Source organism: Heptranchias perlo, chromosome 2, assembly GCF_035084215.1.
Source record: "Heptranchias perlo isolate sHepPer1 chromosome 2, sHepPer1.hap1, whole genome shotgun sequence".
Lineage (NCBI taxonomy): Eukaryota > Metazoa > Chordata > Chondrichthyes > Hexanchiformes > Hexanchidae > Heptranchias > Heptranchias perlo.
The window spans coordinates 151,233,877-151,255,652 of NC_090326.1; the positions used below are offsets into that span (position 1 = coordinate 151,233,877).

Genomic DNA, 21,776 nt, shown 5'->3' on the forward strand with positions numbered 1-21,776 from the left:
TAAGCAACACTGTAAATCTACCATAGAGGAAATAAATATTTCATGATGAAATATCTGGGAAAAAGAGGATTTGGGAAGAACGAATCAAGTTTTGTAAAGCAGTATGTAAATAGTATTACAAATAAGGCATGACACATTTTTACCTTGAGTCAGTCATGCATCATACTGCATCAGTAAATTCTCGGTACTGGGCAATCTATTTTGGCAATTAGGCTGTGGCAGGTCTGTGGTGAACATCAATAACCATACCTGGAGTACCAAGGAGCAATGCCATGGGAATTCTACTGGCACTTCGAATTTGTGCTCAATTCAACTCTTCACAAACAGTGAGATTACAGTTGGTTGAAAGGCGGCTAAATATCCATTTCCATGAAATGGTTCTTCACTTGTAATCAATACCAAGGAGGTGAGAATGAACAATTCTCTCTTACACTGTCAGAGTACCTGGTTTTTCAGTTTGCAAAAGGCCTTAAATGTTGAAATTCATTTCTGGAGAGCCAGATCTGGCTGAATGATTAGCTCACAAACCCCGAACTGCCATTAACTGCTACTTAAAACTTCTGTTTTCAGAAATAAATCCAGACCAGTCCCATAAGTTGCGGGATCTCAGAATTAAATACTGTTTATTTAATAAGTTTGGTAGGAAATGATATTACCTTCAACTCATTGAGTACCGTGGGACAATTACACACACAGCAATAATAAACATGAGAAATGTTTAATGCAATGATATAAATGCACCAATAGTTATTGATCATTTGACAGCGATATTTTATAGTATGGTTCTCTAATGTGAATGTTGCTAAACTGTAAAGTTGTAGTACAGGATTGGTAGTCCGATGGTAACATGTTAGTACTTTGATGGTAACGTGTTAGTACTTTAACTGTTAAGACATTTCCTTTCTGCCTTTCCTTATGTCCCAAGCCTCCATGTGCACCACAGTGGTGAAACTGCCAGTGAATATTACATGGAATATTATCTTAAATGTCACGTATGAAAGCTCCAATGTTTACAGGTTTAAAGAATAATGAAAGTAAGTATTCCTAAGATACAGTTGTGAAAGGGTTAACCGTTAGCAATCAAAAGGTGTTCTTCTCACGGAAAAGCTGCAATAGGTTGTTGTTGGGTAGTTGAGACCAAGACAAATTTAAGAAGCAGCTGGTTGATGTAAGGGGAAGGCATATGTTACTTTCCGGGTGAGATTTAGTCTCTTCTTTGTCCTACCTGATCTCGCGATCGCTATCACCTTAGTTCTTTTTATTCCCAAAATGAGAAAGCTCACCCATGGTCTTAGTGTGAAAGGCGGGAGTGCAAATTTGCAAAATTAGTTATTAATGTGTCAACTAAATCTGTGGACAAAACACTTTAAAAATCCATAGATTAGAGATGATTTCCAAAGGAAGTTTGCACGCTGTTAATCCTCTGAGTACTAAATCAACCTTTTTTTTTGCACTATGAATGACAAGAGTAACTAAAAAATGCGACGGGTAATATTTTTCACAAATCACAAAAATATTCATTATGAAAGGACTACACTGCAGCCTAAAATACAGGAGAAAGTTTTATATTTTTTTTCCATTTTCTTTAAGAACACTTAGCTGGTATGGTTACTGTTGCGCATTTTCCCCGATCGGTAACTTAAGGGTTAATAATCAAATTGCATTTTGCAACAGAAGTCCCTTTGGGGGAATTGGATGATGAAAACAGTTTCTGCGAGGTGCAGATCCCCGATCGTGACGGGATCAACGGAACTTTCGAATGACCAGAACTTGCACACTGTTGCAATGTGATTTATACATCAGATCACCGGCACTCTAGAGGATTAACGAAATGTTACCAAACACCAAGACGAATTCAGTACAAACTGTGGAGGAGGCGGAGAAGGCAAACATGAAACTGTAGAAAAAAAAATGTACCTATGCATAAAAAAAACCCACGTTCACATTGCCAGAAAAGAGCAACACTGCAACCATACATTTAAAGCAAGCAATTCGTAATAGTTTCGGAGGTGGAGAGGTTTTCCCGGCCACAGATGCATTTTCTAAGACTGACACAGTAATACTGAAGGAGGACGTTTGGAAACCTGCAACATTATTGTCGGCAATTCGGCTTTACATTGTTTAAAGTAACAGCAAATGATACGAGCGCTGGGGCTGGGTTGGATTGAACTGAAGATTTGCAAGTTCTATGAAAATGAACGCGTAACGTCGCGTACCACAAACAGAACAGGTGGAAATGGAGAACAATTGAGTTCAAACAAATATTAATGGCAGTTTAGTTTGTTCTGACAATGCAGCCCCACAGTGGGCAAAAACCAAATGGGTTCCAAGCTTTAGAACTACAAGTACAACCTTCATTATCGGCCATAATAGAGATGGCCTCCCACATAGTGGATGATTGCAAATGCCCATGGTCCAGCCAATACCCTGGGGATGGGAATGGAGACAAGTACAATGCATATGAAATATAGTGAAGTTAATCTTTCTTGGGCTTTGAGGTTGATTTAGAATCAGGCAGGAGAGGCCTGCTGAGCGATGAGGTGATGCCTCAGCTACAGCTTTGCTCCATGGAATTTCGAGTGGCTAACAAATGGGGACAGGTGAAACACAAATAATGAAGGTTCCACTGTAAGTCAAAATTATTATTTTTTTGTTGATGTAGTAGTTGTGCTATAAAACTGCTTGTGCAGTTTGGTTTCCACCTCAAGCCATTAAATAACTCGAACGTTTGCTGATGTATTGGGTTTTATTGTTGTTGATATCTAGGTGACCCTTGATAAAACATTCGTTGAATGTGCGGGCAAACCTTCTTGGTTTACTTGAACTCTGCGCCTGCTGATGCTCTCCTCAGTCATCCGTTAAGTGTATTTTTGTAACGCCCCATCGTGTGAGAAATTACAGAAATTGACGCCGTTTATTTTTGGGATGTCAATTACATCGGAACAGTCAACCACTTCGATTTTATTTTTCATGCTGGAGATTCTTCCGATGAGGAAACAGTGACATCAGTGAAGCAGGCAGTTCCTGCTCTCAGTCTTTGTAACATGCTAACATAACACTGTTCTGGAAAAACGAAATCAGTTGTACTTTATAAAAGAGATGTTTGTGCTTGGCACGCAGCTCAAAAATTTAATCATCCTCTTCCTCCTCCACTTCTGCTTTTACTGGGATCTTGTCGGGGGGACTGAAGCATTTTTCGAAGAACCTGACAATCGATTTGTGCAGGTGCTGCTTAACTGCGACTTTTTCCATGAAATGGCCCTCATCGGGGTAGATCTGCAAAAAGAGTTCGTTTCACGTGTAAGCAACACAGACACACACTCCGTTTAAAGGATAACCCGCTTTGACACCACTGTTAAACGGGAGCTATCTTCAGGAGGAGAATCTTCAACGTGGGAACAGTTCCTAGTTTTTCTTACGGCTGCATATAGTGACACCACTATTCCTGGTCAGAATGGAGATAATTGGGTAATTTCCCCCCCGTCAGTCACGCCTGGAGACCGCACTGCTGTAAGTGACTGGGATTGTTTTATGCATATAATTTGTATGTAACTATCCTCCACTCACTGCATTTTACTGGAGAAATAATCAATTTGTGTTATGTAACTATCCTCCACTCACTGCTTGCTAGGCCACTTCAGAGGGCGGTTAAGAGTCAACCACCTTGGTGTGGGACTGGAATCACATATAGGCCAGACTGGGTAAAAGCAGCAGGTTTCCTTCCCTAAAGCACATTACTGAACCAGTTGGGTTTTTACGCCAATCCGACAGCTTCATGGTCCCTTTTACTGATACCAGCTTTTTATTCCAGATTTTTAAAAAAACAGGTGGAATGTACCTTTGGGTAGTTCAGGGAGGCCAAAGCCCTAAAGTCATTTAAGAATCAGTTATAGGCTCCAAGGGATGGAGTCTGTAGCTTCCTTCTGGAAGGATGAACCAGATGGTCTTGAATCACATTATCTCTTAAAAAAAATTGTTTGCAAACTTCTTTTTCATTTATTTTGCAAACATGGATGGTAACTGCTGCAAGTAATTATATATTAATGTGCTAACATTGTGATGAAAATGACACATGGCTGTTCTCTCTCCTCCCCCAAGCAACATAATCCATCCAAGCACATTTTTTTAAACGAAGGTGGTGCCTCTTTAAGAGATCGCAATATAACAGCGGGCGTACAATAATGGGACAGAAATTGTAGATTCCTCCCAATTAGAACAACTTCTAATAAATGTTATGAACTTTAACAGCTTACTTGGGGGTGACATTGACTGTGGGCGATAGTGTAAAATGGCCGATGTTGATTCAGCCTCCCGTTATACATCTTTCCCGATTTGTATTTCCATTGTAGTCAATGTAGAAGAAAATCAGGGGGGAGATGTATAATGGGCGGCTGATTTGCCTGACCATGGGCCCAGGGAGGAAAGAAAGGCGAATCAAAGAGAAGAAAATAAAAGCTGTATAGAAATACACAAAAGTCATTCAAAAACCTCTGCCCCATCGAAGGGAGTCATTTTTTAAAAACTGTCTGGATAACCAGAAGTGGCAGCTTAGGTTCTCTGTGACACACCCAGCTTAGCACAACTGATATCACTTGGTCCAAGACTCACACTGCCCTAAAAGAAAATATAAATAATACTTCTAAGACTTCCTACAGTGCATGCCTCTTAGTGCATTTGGAGAATTCTTGGACAGCCATGATAGGGGCTTAAAAATATACAGCCTTCATTGCACACAGATTACTAAAATGCTATTTACTGGTGCAACAAAGGTAGATCTTGGCTGGAATGTTTTACAATGTTGCCACATCATACTGCTTACTTTCTGTAGCAGTTCCCTTATCGTTCTGAATTTCTTTCAAATGGATTCCCCACCGGTTTTATGCACTGTATAAGGCTGCCAGTATTATCAATAACTTTTAAAAGCAAATATGCATTTTATTTCTTTATCCCATTGTAACACTGCTAGCTGCCACTGATCAACGGTGGGAATTCAAATTATAGGGTAAATTCTTGGATCCTGCACTTGCCCCGGGGAGCTGGGTACGGTAGCATCGTGGTTATGTTACTTGACTAGTAATCGAGCAGGCCTGGACTAATAATCCAGTGTCGTGAGTTCAAATCCCATTATGGCAGCTGGGGAATTTAAATTCAATTAATTAAATACAATCAGGAATAAAAAATAAACCCATCTGCTTCATTAATGCCCTTTAGGGAAGGAAACCTACCATCCTTACCCAGTCTGGCCTATAGGTGACTCCAGATCCACAGCAATGTAGTTGATTCCTAATGGCCTAGCAAGCCACTCAGTTGTCAAGAAAGTGGCTCACCACCACCTTCTCAAGGGCAATTAGGGATGGGCAATAAATGCCAGCCATGCCAGTGATGCCCACATAAGAAATAGGAGCAGGAGTAGGCCAATCGGCCCCTCGAGCCTGCTCCGCCATTCAATAAGATCATGGCTGATCTGATCCTAACCTCAAATCTAAATTCATGTCCAATTTCCTGCCCGCTCCCCGTAACCCCTAATTCCCTTTACTTCTAGGAAACTGTCTATTTCTGTTTTCAATTTATTTAATGATGTAGCTTCCACAGCTTCCTGGGGCAGCAAATTCCACAGACCTACTACCCTCTGAGTGAAGAAGTTTCTCCTCATCTCAGTTTTGAAAGAGCAGCCCCTTATTCTAAGATTATGCCCCCTAATTCTAGTTTCACCCATCCTTGGGAACATCCTTACCGCATCCACCCGATCAAGCCCCTTTACAATCTTATATGTTTCAATAAGATCGCCTCTCATTCTTCTGAACTCCAATGAGTAGAGTCCCAATCTACTCAACCTCTCCTCATATGTCCACCCCCTCATCCCCGGGATTAACCGAGTGAACCTTCTTTGTACTGCCTCGAGAGCAAGTATGTCTTTTCTTAAGTATGGACACCAAAACTGTATGCAGTATTCCAGGTGCGGTCTCACCAATACCTTATATAACTGCAGCAATACCTCCCTGTTTTTATATTCTATCCCCCTAGCAATAAAAGCCAACATTCCATTGGCCTTCTTGATCACCTGCTTCACCTGCAAACTAACTTTTTGATTTTCTTGCACTAGGACCCCCAGATCCCTTTGTACTGCAGTACTTTCCAGTTGCTCGCCATTAAGATAATAACTTGCTCTCCGATTTTTCCTGCCATAGTGCATAACCTCACATTTTCCAATATTGTATTGCATCTGCCAAATCTCCGCCCACTCACCCAGCCTGTCTATATCCACTTGTAGGTTTTTTATGTCCTCCTCACTCTCTACTTTCCCTCCCATCTTTGTATCATCTGCAAACTTTGATATGTTACACTCGGTCCCCTCCTCCAAATCGTTAATATAGATTGTAAAGAGTTGGGGACCCAGCACCGACCCCTGCGGAACACCACTGGCTACAGGTTGCCAGTCCGAGAATGTACCATTTATCCCAACTCTCTGCTTCCTGTTAGACAACCAATCCTCCACCCATGCCAGAATATTACCCCCAATCCAGTGATTCTTTATCTTGAGCAATAATCTTTTATGTGGCACCTTGTCGAATGCCTTCTGGAAGTCTAAATACACTACATCCACTGGTTCCCCTTTATCCACCCTGTACGTTATATCCTCAAAGAACTCAAGCAAATTTGTCAGACATGACTTCCCCTTAGTAAAGCCATGCTGACTTTGTCCTATTAAATTATGTTTATCCAAATGTTCTGCTACTGTCTCCTTAATAATAGACTCCAAAATTTTACCCACCACAGATGTTAAGCTAACTGGTCTATAATTTCCAGCCTTCTGCCTACTACCCTTTTTAAATAAGGGTGTTACATTGGCAGTTTTCCAATCTGCCGGGACCTTTGCCGAGTCCAGAGTCCACATCCCATGAATGAATTAAAAAAAAGCTGCATTCAAAGGGAGTATTGTTGGAGAATGGGAGGTCTATAGTCTAAGTCTTTCGTGCTCCATTGGGAGCATGGAATTGCTTCATTAACCCTTCTGTTATTTACTAAGTGTGTCAACCTATATTGGTGGAAATGTCTACAGTGAGGGAAGGAGGAAGGCCTGTTTGTTTTTCTTTGGATCATGGGCGACACTGGTAAGGCAGTATTTTTTGCCCATCCCTAGTTGGGATTAAGAGTCAACCACATAGTGCGAGACTGGATTCACACGTATGCCAGACCAGGTAGGGGGTAGCAGTTTCCCTTTCCTGAAGGACATTAGTGAACTAGTTAGGTTTTTACAACAATCCAGCAAATTTCACGCTCCTTTTCTGGTGATCAGCAACATTTTTTTTAATTGAATTCAGTTTCACAACTTGCCATGGTGGGGTATGAACTCAGAACCTCTGGGCTGCTATTAATAATGGGCCAAATCATGCTGGAGAGGGGCACCTCACGTCATGGATAGTTAGTTAGACTTTCTCCTGCACCCTTCAGCTTGAATATAATTTGCGCCATAACTTGCTGGAAGTGCGAGCTGATAACGTCGAGGGCAAGGGGACCTCTGGGACCTGAGTGAACAACGGGATCAATAGTCTATCGCCTTAACCACTGAGATTTATGGATTGAGAAAGAAAAAGGAACGTTGGAGAAGGAGGGTGAATTAGAGTCAAATCAGGTACAGAAAAAGAAATAAAGAGAGTGAAAGAAAGATTGGATTACGAGAGAAAAAAGAGACAGAAAGGAAAGTAAGAAAAAAATATATGATTTAAAATTTTAAAAATCTCTAAGAAGAATTCACTATCTCTAGGAGTGATACTCAACAGTTTAAATTGTTCCCTTTCTGGGCTGGAGAGATTGATTGGCATTGCATTAGCAATTATCACCTTGTTAAAAGGTACTTACGCTGCTAATTATGAGCCCTAACTTTCTGCGGCGAGTTTAATAGGTTGTTAATGTACAAATCTAGCAAGTTTTAAAAAATAACAAGGAAGCTAAGGACGAGATGTTGTTTTTACGAGGCAAACGGCGCAGCGGCATTAATCGACCAGCAAATTCTGGAGATTCCCAACTCATGGCGTATTTCTTCCCTCCCCTGAACTTGCTGGCCGGTTTGTGCATTAATAACGGCATGTGTCGTTAACACGCTGTTACTGTTCCAGGAAGATTTGGCCCTTTATGTTATTATTATAACATGGGTGTGGTAGCCTCGTGGTTATAAGACTTTCCTCAATGGGGCTTCAAAATATAGCGGACCTGGAACTAGCGGAATAACAAGGGATCACTGGTTTCCTTATCAATATAATGTGTATGCATTTGTAGTGAGGGATATTTTACATAACGTGCAGGCATATGGAAAGGGTGATTAATTAGAGGGGAAAATAAACTCGAGCTACTGGGAGCGAGAGTGAGTGAAAATTAAGCATCTGGAGCAATTTATCTCAATTATTCTGTACAGAACATTTCACATTCAACATTAATGTGACTCAGTTGGTGTCCATGTTGTAGAATGGTGAATAAATACAGCAATGAAGATTTCATGAATTAAGGGATTGATTTTCAAAATGAATCAATTTTTGTCCCCAAAGCTTTACCACATATGTTGTGATTTTATTTTCCCCAGAAGTCTGGTATTTTCAAATAGCTTGCAATGCTGACAATCTTGGCCATATTGGCGAGGCCAGTGACCGAGGAAATCTGGACTTCTTTCTCTGGTAAACCCACTGGCAGATATCATTTCATAGACATTTTCCTAAAGAAATGATGGCCTGCTAAAATCTGCAGGGAGGCACATCCCAGCGTAAGTAGGAAATGTGTCCACTGACCCCGCCTACCATTGGCAGGCACCCGCATTACTAGAGGCACATCTTGGGTTCTCACTAATGCAACAACGCTGCAAAGCCTGGGAGTATGTAGCCCGGCCCGGCGGGGGTAGGGGAGGGAGGGTAGGGATGGTGTTGGGGCCCCCTTCTGGAAACATCCCATATCTACCCACCCTTTAAAGGGAACATTGAAAAAAAAATCAATGAGTGACCCCCATGTAATCCCCACACCCACTCACCTCACCAAGCTTACCTGTGCCGACCATACACCATATCCCAATCATATGCTCCTCAACACCCCCACCCACCTCTTTACATCGATGGCTATTTTCGAGATGGGTAGGAGTCAGGCACTCAACAGGCCAACCCACAAACTTTAGTGCTAGGCTAGGAGCCAGCATAGTTTCGGGCCATTCCAGCGTGTTCGCAATGGAGTTACAGCAATTTCCAGGGGCGTAATTGCTTTGTGACCGTAAATGAGCTGCTGTGCGGACCACATGCAAATCCAGGTTCACCTTCAGATTTCAAGATGTTAAGATGTGATTTCATTTAAAAGGGAAGGAAAGTTCAGTGGGAGTTTACGGTACTCTTTTAATAGAAGGAAATAGTACACTCACTGTAAACTTCTTTGATGTTTCTCAAAGACGTAGGGGGTAATTTTGACTTTGGGCGATAGTATAAAATAGGTGATATCGATTCAGCTGGCGGTTATACATCTCTCCCCATTTGCATGTGAGATAGATAGCTTTTTGGCAACCAAAGGTATTAAGGGATATGGGCCAAAGGCAGGTATATGGAGCTAGATCACAGATCAGCCATGATCTTATCAAATGGCGGAGCAGGCACGAGGGGCTGAATGGCCTACTCCTGTTCCTATGTTCCTATTTCCGTCGATATCGCCCGTTTGACACCTTCACCTAAAGTCAAAATTACCCGCCGTAGAGTTGATTCTGCTTCTGTGGTAGGCCTTTCTGGTTACATCAACTAAAGTGAGCGATGTGGAGTGGCTCTATTGCATATGGTTGGGGATGTGAGACTACAAATCAGCCTGAGAACTGCTCTGGAGGTGCTGACTCCAGAGAGTCAGACAGCAGGCTGGGAATGTAGATTTCCCAGTAGATTGTGTGATTGCCTAGGTCCGGTGGCTCTTAGGCCCATTTAAAGTCGTGCTCCACGCAGCACTCTAGCACTCGTGGAGATGCTCACCGTAACTGATGTTACCCAAGTGGCCGAGCATGGATGGGGACTCTACTGAAGAGTGCTGTGGGCACAGGTCAATCAGGAAGTGGACTGAAACCTTCAGACCTATTTCATATAAGATTCTTACAGCCAATAGACAAAGGAGCCTTTCATCCCTTTAGTCCGGGCAGGATTCAAACCCAGTCCCCAGAGGTGTAATTCCCACGACAACAGCCGGCTATCTCTTTAAGAAACATTCAGTGAAATAAAAACGTTTTTTCCGCAGATACAATTGGCGACGCATTAACTTGCCATGTCACCGCACACTTCTGTTTACAAGCCCGCTATGATGAATTGTAAATCATTTTACCAAGGCTGGCAGCGCTCCTTTTAATACAAAGCAGCGACTCTGTAAATCATGCAAAGAAAAAAATACCTGCAAAGAATAGTTAGCCTTTGCATTGATTAAGTGGGTTATAAGGTCTGCTGTGTGTTGGAAATGGACAGTTTCTGAAAAAGAAAGAGACAGTTATGAGATATAAAGGAAAAACAAACTGTAAATGCTGGAAAGCTGTAATAAAGGACAAATAATAATGGAAATAAACAGCCAGGGTGTCAGCATTTGAAAAGAGAAAAAACAAATACCGAAGAAGGTCTACAACTAAAATGTTAACTGACTTTTAGGAACATAGGACTAGGAGTAGGCCATTCAGCCCCTCGAGTCTGTTCCGCTATTCAATTAGATCATGGCTGATCTGTATCTTAACTCCATCTACCTGCCTTGGTTCTGTAACCCTCACCTAACAAAATTTATCAATCTCAGTTTTGAAATTTTCAATTGACCCCCAGCCTCAACAACTTTTCGGGGGAGAGAGTTCATTATTTCCACTATCCTTTGTGTGAAGAAATGCTTCCTGGCATCACCCCTGAACGGCCTAGCTCTAATTTTAAGCTCTGGAATTCCCCACCAAAGGAAATAGTTTCTCTCTATCCACCCTATCAAATCCTTCAATCATCTTAAACACCTCAATTAGATCACCCCTTAATCTTCTATACTCAAGGGAATACAAGCCTAGTCTATGCAACCTGTCCTCATAATTTAACCCTTTTAGCTCAGTATTATTCTGGTGAATCTGCACTGCATCCCCTCCAAGGCCGATATATCCATCCTGAGGTGCGATGCCCAGAACTTTTCTCTTTTCAGTGCTGGACATTTCCTGTTGTACATTTCCAGTGTGTTCTATTTTTAAAACATTAATTTTTCCTTTGTCCTGAAAAAGTATAAAATTACTATTTTTGATTTGAGTTCAGTGTAATTGATCATTTAATTAATTACTCCTTAATACCAGCATAAATAGCTTATCTTCATGTGACTGAAACCTCTGTAATTGTTTTTTATATGGATGAAATTTTGCTTTTCTTCGCAACAGTCGAGAAGTGATGAGATAATTATCAACGGAGTTTGAGTGTCATCCTGTCAAGTGGGTGATATACCATCTTACATTTCTATGCACAGTTTTAAAATGCTCACTTCTAATTGCCTTATATCATTTCGTTCATTTATATCTAATAAATGAACCGATGAGAGAGTAAAGATGACCTTGAGATCGATTGAGGAGATTTCCAGGACAAATGGAGTTTGCTTCGTTAGAACGCAGAGTTCGAGTGTGATGGAATACTCTCCACTTGCCTGGATGAGTGCAGCTCCAACAACACTCAAGAAGCTCGACACCATCCAGGACAAAGCAGCCCACTTGATTGGTACCCCATCCACCATCCTAAACATTCACTCCCTTCACCACCAGCACACAGTGGCTGCAGTGTGCACCATCCACAGGATGCACTGCAGCAACTTGCCAAGGCTTCTTCAACAGCACCTCCCAAACCTGCGACCTCTACCATCTAGAAGGGCGAGAGCAGCAGGCACATGGGAACAACACCACCTGCACGTTCCCCTCCAAGTCACACACCATCCCGACTTGGAAATATATCGCCGTTCCTTCATCGTCGCTGGGTCAAAATCCTGGAACTCCCTTCCTAACAGCACTGTGGGAGAACCGTCACCACACGGACTGCAGTGGTTCAAGAAGGCGGCTCACCACCACCTTCTCAAGGGCAATTTGGGATGGGCAATAAATGCTGGCCTCGCCAGCGATGCCCACATTCTATGAACGAATAAAAAAAAAATGGGATTTAATGTTTAGGGTTTATGGATTGGTTCTCCTACAGGGACTGGCCTGCTGTATTGTGCAGCACAAAGCCAGCAGAACAAAGCTAGGGCTGGGGTGGACGGGGGTGGGGAGGGGAGGGGAGGGGAGGGGGACTCTGGAACCGATCTTACTTCTGGAAATGGAGCTCTGCACAAACAAAACTTCACACATGAGCACAGCTCTACTCATCAGTACCTAACTGCTGGTTCAATTTTAATACTAACATCCCACAACTCTGTGCTCCCAGCGGAGAGCCAAGTTTACAGGGAGTGTGGGTCAGCAGCAGGACTATAGCGTTGAACGCCCCAATTCTCTACCCCGACACTCCCTGGCAGTGTGGCTCCCTGCTGGGAGGGTGGGATTGCGTTTCCTTCATCTCTTAGCGGCACTACCCCCAATTTGACAATCTCTTATTACTAAAGTCCCTTTAGAAAGCCCTTTTATGGCTTGTGAAATTGACTGCAGAAATCTTAATGCAGGATTAGGAAATATGTCAATCTGACAGATGCAAAACAAATTCAGGTCTTCAAAGAGCTACTGAGATTCAATTGGGACATTTAATAATGATAAAAGAGTCAAATGGTGCCCATTACAGATGGAGAGCTGTAGTCATGATCTGTCCTAATCCTGCAAACTGAGAGGATGAATGGTGCGTAAAACCCTGGTGATTTTGTGAGTCCTCCAGTTTATCACAGAATGCGACATGATTCTGGAATGCACTGCCTGAAATGGAGGTGGAAGCAGATTCAATAGTAACTTTCAAAAGGGAATTGGATAAATACTTAAAAAGGAAAAATGTGCAGGGCTATGGGGAAAGAGCGGGACTAATTGGATAGCTCTTTCTGAGAGCCGGCGCAGGCACGATGGGCTGAATGGCCTCCTGTGCTGTATGATTCTATGAGTTCCCTTGATTTAATGCTCGCAACTCTCACAATTCATGAAGTTCCAGCATTACCAGAAGGACAAAGCAAGACAATTCTTCAGGAATTCGGAACACTTCGAGTTGTCATATCCCGAGTGCCTTAAATGGGTGTTTGCTTTTAATCTGCTATGCACCAATTGATATTCCTGCTGAACTCTTTGCAAATTGAGTTTTGTGTTGCTGATGTGCCATTGGAATGTAACAGAAATGTTGTCACTAGGCCTATTGAACGGATTGGCACCAGTCTCCCATAAAATTGCAATTATGCCAATACGCCTCTTGGGTGATGCTCTTAAGTACCTTTTAATTAGGATTCTCACAGCTTGACATCAGAAAGCTGGTCATCAGCCTGTTTGCTGTTTAATCAGCTTTTCATAGACTAATGGTAAGCTTGCAGACTCAGGTAAGATTGAAGTCGACTGCAGGGTCTATAGAAACCGGATTCAACAGCATAATCATTGGGAACCCATCTCATGGCTGCTGGACTCCTGAGGGTAAATTTTAGACCCACGAACAGGTGGGTTGGGGGATGGGTGGGAAGGTAAAAATCGTAAAAAAGTAAAATCTGACCCTAACCGGCCCACTTCTGGTTTTAACGGAGGTGGGTCGAGGGGCGGGTGACCAACTCGCTCTCAGGAGGCGGGTCGGTCAGTGAAAGCTTTTTAGGAGGCTGCGGGCCTCCATTTTAATAAGTTTTTTATTTTTAACTCCTGGGAGCCGGGATTCCTGGGCCTTCTGCTTCATGCCACATAAGAGGAGGCGAGAAGAGCCAGAACAACAAGTAAGTGCCTTTATTGCACTGCTTGTGGGCCAGGAGGAGCAGGAGTGATTCCCCCAGGCCCAACAAGCCTACCAGCTGCGATCCGACACATGTGATCGGCTGACCCTCCCCATGATCTCCGACCCCTCACCATGATCTCCGACCCCCTCTGATCTTCAACCCCTCCATGATCTCCGACCCCCTCCACGATCTCCGCCCCCTCCGATCTCCGACCCCCATGATCTCCGACCCCCTCCACGATCTCCGCCCCCTCTGATCTCCGACCCCTCCACGATCTCCGACCCCCATGATCTCCGACCCCCTCCACGATCTAGGACCCCTCTCAGTACACCACCCCCTCCACCCCCCCCCATACTGTTGACTGCTTTTCACAGTTGAAAAAGATATAGAATGGCAGTGTCCCACGTCAACCACTGCACTCGACTGAAATCCTAGTGACGACACCAGACCATGTTTGAATCATGTCGAGGGGGCTATGGGTGCCAGCACAGATATTTTGGATTCCTACAAAAGAAGCCTTGAATCAAACCCAAACACTTTCAGAGAGATGGGGTAAATTTTAACCCCCAAGAACGGGTGGGTTGGGAGTGGGTGGGAGGTTAAAATAACAGGCTTTTGCAGCGGGACCACATCCCGGCTCCAACTCGCCCACTTCTGGGTTTAACCCAGGCGGGTTTGTCTGCGTGTGGAGAGCAGACACCAGGTAGTCCCACCCCCATTTAAAGCCGACGGGCCGATAATTAAAAGGGCAATGTACCTCATTGAGATATGTAAGATACTTAATATTTTGTGGATTGGACAATTAAAATGAATTTAACCTTACCTGTTTGGGTTTCCCATCGATTCTGATTCACATCAGGTGAAAGCAAGTGGGAAGGGCCGGATCCATGAGGTGAGTGCCTTTATTGCACTGCTTGTGGGCCCAGAGGAGCAGGAGTGTTTCATCAGGCCCAACAAGCTCACCTGGCCGACAGTATCCCTACGATTGGCCGACTCCATCCCCCCAATCTCCGTTGTTGGCTGTCCTCACCCGATGTCGTAGCTGGCTGACCCCCCTGAACTCTGTTGCTGGCTGCCTACCCCCTGATGTCGTCTATGTCCCCCCACCTCTTCCCCACCCCCTGTGATTTTTTTCCAAACCCGATGATCTCTCTCTCCCTCCTCTCTGATTTGCGGCTCCTTTCACTGCCGACAGGCAGCCAGCCTCTTAATCTGGCTGTCTGGCGCGTGGGAATCCCAGAAGCACAAATACTCACCTTCCACTGAGTTGCGATTGCAGATTGCGACGCACTCAATTTGCTTCCGGGTTCCCCACGCGGGTATCTGTGACGCGTGGGGTACCCGGCTTGGAGTACAAACCATGCCCGTGGTGTAGTGGCACATATTGTTATACCAGTGTGTTGTGTCCCGAAGTGGCAGGGTGTTGGTTTTGCAGCTGCAATACCACACATGAAATAAATCCTTTATCTTGATTTTGTGAAAGCTAAACGTTTCCCGACAGGAAAGAATTTTTATCCCCCCATTTTGACCCTTGACTTTAATTGCTCCCTTCCATTTAAATTATGTGCTCCCTGGACCTGTGGAAATCTGCACCTGAACTATTGCAAATGAGCCAACCTCAGTAAATTTTGTGCAAACTGTACATTTCCATTTGAGCCTGTGAAAACCAACTGGTTTAAATTGCAGTCTAAACTGCAATATCGGAAAATCTAGGCTTCACTTTAACAACCCAATGGCTGCCCCGGCTGAGATAGCTCAGCACAGGCCAGGGATCGATCTCCATACAGCGAGCAGAATTTCCACCTCGAAACCTCTATCTTTCCCCGAAAGGCCTCCCGCAGAATTTCAGGTCCAGGATCTTGATTGAGAATCTATGGAATTTACTTGTTCACCCTCTTACCGTCTGCAGTCCCATGGATTAGCAACAACTCCTCCTCTCGCAGTCGTGACACTCGATACGCTAATTTGGCTATCTACATTGTAAAGAAAAAGAACCACGTTGGCGTCAGATTACACAGCACATATACAATTAATAATCATAACATGAGTACAGTTTTAAACCTATAGCCTTTTTATTCTAGTCAAACCAATGAAAATTAATCAAGAGGGCCCACTGAAAAGCATCCACCCAATTGCTATCCCTTTTACAGTGGGGCATCTAAAGAAAGATCGAACTTGCATTTATATAGCAACTTATCACATCTTCAGGATGACCCAAAGCACTTCACCATCAATGGATTACTTCTGAAGTGTTTTAAAGGCCTGCAGCAGGAAAAGGGACGTAGTTTTTACTGATGCAAAGGAGAATTATTGAAATATAGGAAATTACAAGTATATCTTCACTAGCTTGGTCCAGCAACGGGATTCTCTGATTTTCCAATGTTGAGTTCTTACTGAAGCAACTGTGACTGAGAAGTGAGGTCCTCTTTCAGACAGGTGGTAGACATTTCTGTAGCTGAGCAGAGCAAACGTGAATGCCTTTTGCACAATTTAACCTACCTGGCTTTAGTGCTATGACGTTGAATGCCCTCGCTAGGTGTGCCAAGGTAAGAGACCCGACCAAAGCCTTGCACAGTCTTATAGTACTTGAAATGCTTCCTATGAATGCCCTTTATACAGCAGGTACACTTCACATATGTAACCTCTTCCTGTAATAGACCCTTCCTGTTGCGTCCTTAAATGCTTTTTTCCATAATCCCTTTCTCTTACTTTTTTCTTATTATTCATTCATGGGATATGGGCGTCGCTGGCCAGCATTTATTGCCCATCCCTAATTGCCCTTGAGAAGGTGGTGGTGAGCCGCCTTCTTGAACTGCATTTGCAGCGGGATTGTACAACTGAGTGGCTTGCTAGGCCATTTCAGAGGGCATTTAAGAATCAACCACATTGCTGTGGGTTGGGAGTCACATATAGGACAGACTGGGTAAGGACGGCAGGTTTCCTTCCCTAAAGGATGTTAGTGAAGCAGATGGGTTTTTACAACAATCCAGTAGTTTCGTGGTCACTATTACTGATACTAGCTTTTTAAAAAAAAATTAATTAACTGAATTTAAATTCCACACCTGCTGTGGCGGGATCTGAACTCTAGATTATTAGTCCAGGCTGCTGGCTTACTGGTCCAGTAACATAACCACTATGCTACTGTACCTGCAAGGTGCATTTTCACACCAGAAAATCGACAATTCACCACGTCCAGCAGCACTCACTCTAATCTCTCTCATGCAGCACCTCAGGGAAATCCATCCTGAGGGGTTTTTGAGATTAAGGCTGAAAAGAGTGCACAGGGTGATACACAGAGCATGAGTGAGCAGGAACAGACGGTGGCAGAGGAGGGACGGATAACAACTAGCTGTCTGGAGGGCCAGCTCGCACCCATCCTTAGCTGACGAGAACAGGGAGCTGGACCTCAGGATACCTGTTCTTAAAAGAAACGTGCTTTCTGAGCATCAAAGATTGCTGCAGTTTTGGAGATTGTACCAAGGTACCTTGAGCAGATGTTGGACCTGTGGAGAAAGTCCATGCACAGAATTGAAACACTGCAGTCCACCATGCAACATATGGTACCTCCAAGCACCTTTACAATGGAGTAACATGCTACCATGTGCAACAGACTCACTCCTTCTCCTTGGACACACTTGGGGGATTGTCTGGAGAGAGCTGTTGATGGGAGCTTTAACAATCTCGTTGCTGCATGGGTTCTGCTGTCACACAGATTAGAGGGCTTGGTGAGACAATGCCCAGTAGCAGGGGCATGGATGATGGTGCTGTTTCTCAGGATAACACCACTCCGTATTCTCTAACCATTGCCCTCTGTTGACTGCACAACCTCAAGCCGTCCCAAATGCTTTACAGCCTATGAACCATTTTTGAAGTGTAGTCACGATTGAAATGTTGGAGAGGGTGCAGAGGAGATTTACCAGAATGATACCATGGATGAGGGATTTCTGTAATGTGGAGACACTAGAGAAGCTGGGATTGTTCTCCTTAGAACAGAGAAGGTTAAGGGGAGATTTAATAGAGGTGTTCAAAATCATGAAGGGTTTTAATAGAGTAAATAAGGAGAAGCTGCTTCCACAGGCAGGAGGGTTGGTAACCAGAGGACACAGATTTAAGATAATTGGCAAACGAAACAGGGTGGAGATGAGGAGAATTTTTTTTATGCAGCGAGTTGTTATGATCTGCATATAATGCTTGAAAGGGTGGTGGAAGCATATTTAATAGTAACTTTCAAAAGGGAATTGGATATATAATTGAAAAGGAAAGCTTTGCAGGGCTATGGGGAAAGAGCAGGGGAGTGGGACTAATTGGATAGATCTTTCAAAGGGTCGGCAAAGGCACGGTGGGCCGAATGGCCTCTTTCTGTGCTGTAAGATTCTATGATTCTTATAGAGGAACAAGCAAATAAATAATAGTAGTAAAATACATAGATTTACAGTAGATATTAAATTATACTAACTCCTTGAATTAAGGAAAATAATAAACTTTTGCAATCACTCATACAAAACTATATTTTATAATTCACTTTTTATACTCATAGTTATTCTTTTCCTCATATTCATACCAGTTACGGGGACTAACTCATCTGATGAGCCCTTTGAAGGTTTCAGACTAACAGTTGCCAGTGACATTCAAAAGAAGCTGCCAATCTCACACATGCGAACAAATCACACAGTTGTTTGTGTTTATGTTGTACTGCTTGTCTTCCCTCTCAAGCAATCAGTTTGGAGACTAAACGAACCAGTAGACCTTATAACATTGTATTGAGGTAGGCTGGGTGCACGATTCTGAAAGCAGCTAGATTTTAACTCCTTGTGTATTGTGACTGAATTCAAGGCACTGCCACCAAGCCAAAATGCTTAATTTTTGTCAAGCATGTGCTTCAGTAAATACACATTCCACTTACTCATGATATTAATATCTGGGCAGTATCAGCCATGGCACAAACAAAAAGTTAGAACGAAAAGGAATCACAAGACACTAAATGGGTTTGAAAATAAGCTGTGCAATTTTTCTTACAAACACTCAACAAATTCATTTGCAATTCCCACTATTGACTATTACTTTAATGCAGACATTAATCTGCCTAAAACAAGCAGATTAACACAACAACAACAACTTGTTAATTTAGATAGCAACTTTAGCGTAGCAAAGCGACCTAAGGTGCTTCACAGGAGCGATTATCAAACTAAATTTGACACCGAGCCACATAAGGGGATATTAGGACAGATGACCAAAAGTTTGGTTATAGAGGTAGGTTTTAAGGAGCATCTTAAAGGAGGATAGAGAGGCGGAGAGGTTTAGGGAGGGAATTCTAGAGCTTGGGGCCTAGGCAGTCGACGGCACGCCCGCCAGTGGTGCAGCGAAGGAAAATCGGGGATGCGCAAGAGGCAAGAATTGGAGGAAAGCAGAGATCTCGGAGGTTTTTAGAGCTGGAGGAGGTTACAGAGATCGGGGATATCCTCTGGTAACATAGTCATAGAGAGTCATAGAGTTATACAGCACGGATAGAGGCCCTTCGGCCCATCGTGTCCGCGCCGGCCATCAAGCCCTGTCTACTCTAAGGAACACTTCGTAAATGTGAACTCTAACAGCATACTTTGAAGGTCATTGGGTGTTTCCTTTAAAACAAGTTATCTGGAGAGAGGACTTGTGACGATGTATAAAAATTACAATTTGAATAAAAAACTCTTTAGAACTGCAAACGATGAATTATACATAAACTCTGAAAAAATTACTATGTGCCTCTGCTTCTTATAATTCAAAAAGTAACATACTTAATGTGACATTTATGATTGCTGGCAGATACTGTGTTTGCTTCATTCAATTAACCTCACTGACCCCCTTAGGAACACAGTGATAATACAGTATGTCATGGAGGTAAATCTACAAGCAAGGTAGATTAAGGCACTGCAAGCGAAAGGCCGAATCTTCTTAATTAAAGATATATTACTGAAGTATGTAGATTTATTAACAAACAACATGTTCTTTTTACTTCATGAAACATTTAATATCTCTTTGGGGACAGAAATGCCAATAAGAAACGGAAACAGAGCGTGATGCCAGAACATCAGTATCACTGGGACAGAATTGTGCATTCGTTAGGATTTAGATGGTGGTAACATTAGGAGACTGTCTCAAACCTGTCGGTTTGATTATCAAGCACAAGGAGAGATTTTCCTGAGTTTGTACCCGGGTGTAATGGATTGCATAGCTTTGCTACACTAAAGTCGCTATCTAAATACAAGTTGTTGTTGTTGTTTTCCACTGGAAAACTGGGTCGATCGGAGCACGCCCCTGTAAAGGAGGGAGGAGGCTCGTGTGGAGCATAAACACCGGCATAGACGATTTGGGCCAAATGGCCTGTTCCTGTGCTGTAGTTTCAGTGTAACTTGATGAAACCCACGCAGTTGCCGTCCATTCATTTAAATAGCGGACAATCTCCCCTACAAATAGTCCAAAAACGGAATTTGCTTTCCATTGCTTTTTTTTTTGCACTTACCTCATAAGCTCTATCATCTCTGCCGAGCGCTCCCAAATATCGTTCGGAAAATGCAGATGCTGCGAGGAAAGAGATGGTCGGTCAGATGCACAAGGAAACGCAGCACTGTTAAAAACACAGCTACAATAACATCCCACATTTGTCTGTAAGCTTCAGAAAGAAAGACATATTTATTTTGAGTCATGATGGGCCGAATGGCCTTCCTCATCCTTAATTAGATTGTGATCTTGTGAACAACGCCGAAGTAGTTAACGGTGTCAAGAAGTGCTGCTTAAGGATAATGCAGCTAAAGTGACCTTTTGTACCCCAAGCTTGAGTATTCTCTGCAGTTTGAAAATTCCTCTCATTGTACCCTACACTTAAACCAGTGTGCATAAAGAAACCAAAAAATAATACAACATACACAAAAGTGCTTAGTTTTTGTCACATCACCAAATTAGGGTGGAGGTGTCCAAATAATAGGGAAAAGGCAAACCAACTGCAGAGGAGTCTCAATAGGTCGGGATGATAGGCTGATGAGTGCAAATGGTACTTAACATGCATAAAGGTAAGGTAATAAGGGAAATAAATCATTCTTCGGTACAGGACACAGGACAGGAGAGGGATCTGTTGTTATTGCTCAACATAGTAACTGGAGGAGGCCATTCAGCCCCTCAAGCCTGTTCTGCCATTCAGTTAGATCATGGCTGATCTGTATCTTAACTCCATCTACCCTCCTTGATTCTGTAACCCTTAATCCCCTTGCCTAACAAAAATCTGTCAATCTCAGTTTTGAAATTTTCAATAAACCAAGTGTTGTTTACAGAAGAACATAACAAATAGGAGCAGGGGGAGGCCATATGGCCCCTCAGGCCTGCTCCGCCATTCAATCAGATCATTTTCCCGCCCGATCCCCATATCCCTTGATTCCCCTAGAGTCCAAAAATCTATCCATCTCAGCCTTGAATATATTCAATGACTCAGCATTCACAACCCTCTGGGGTAGAAAACACCAAAGATTCATAACCCTCTGAGTGAAGAAATTCCTCCTCATCTCAGTCTTGAATGGCCGACCCCATATCCTGCGATTATGCCCCCTAGTTCTAGACTCTCTAGCCTGGGGAAACAACCTCTCAGTATCTACCCTGTCAAACCCCCTCATAATCTTATATGTTTCAATGAGATCACCTCTCATTCTTCTAAATTCCAGAGAATATATAGGCCCATTCAATTCAACCTCTCTTCATAGGACAAGCCCCTCATCGCAGGAATCTAGTGAACCTTTGTTGGACCACCTCTAAGGCAATTATATCCTTCCTTAGATTAGGAGACCAAAACTGTACGCAGTACTCCAGGTGAGGTCTCATCAATGCCCTGTGCAACTGTAGTAAGACTTACTTTTGTACTCCAACCCCACTTGCAATAAAGG

The 21,776-nt window shown here is 43.1% G+C and overlaps 1 protein-coding gene across 1 annotated transcript in view; it reads right to left on the reverse strand.

The window, feature by feature from the left end:
* Window positions 1–596: 596 nt before the first annotated feature.
* The window catches only part of dpp6a (dipeptidyl-peptidase 6a), a 319,256-nt gene continuing 298,076 nt past the window's right edge, over window positions 597–21,776 (reverse strand). Inside the window, exons 19-22 of the mRNA XM_068008292.1 lie at window positions 20,369–20,427; window positions 15,770–15,842; window positions 10,393–10,466; window positions 597–3,276 (exon numbers count right to left, since the gene is read on the reverse strand). Of these exons, the coding sequence (XP_067864393.1) occupies window positions 3,130–3,276; window positions 10,393–10,466; window positions 15,770–15,842; window positions 20,369–20,427 (353 nt within the window). The 3' untranslated portion in view covers window positions 597–3,129. The remainder of the gene's footprint in view (window positions 3,277–10,392; window positions 10,467–15,769; window positions 15,843–20,368; window positions 20,428–21,776) is intronic.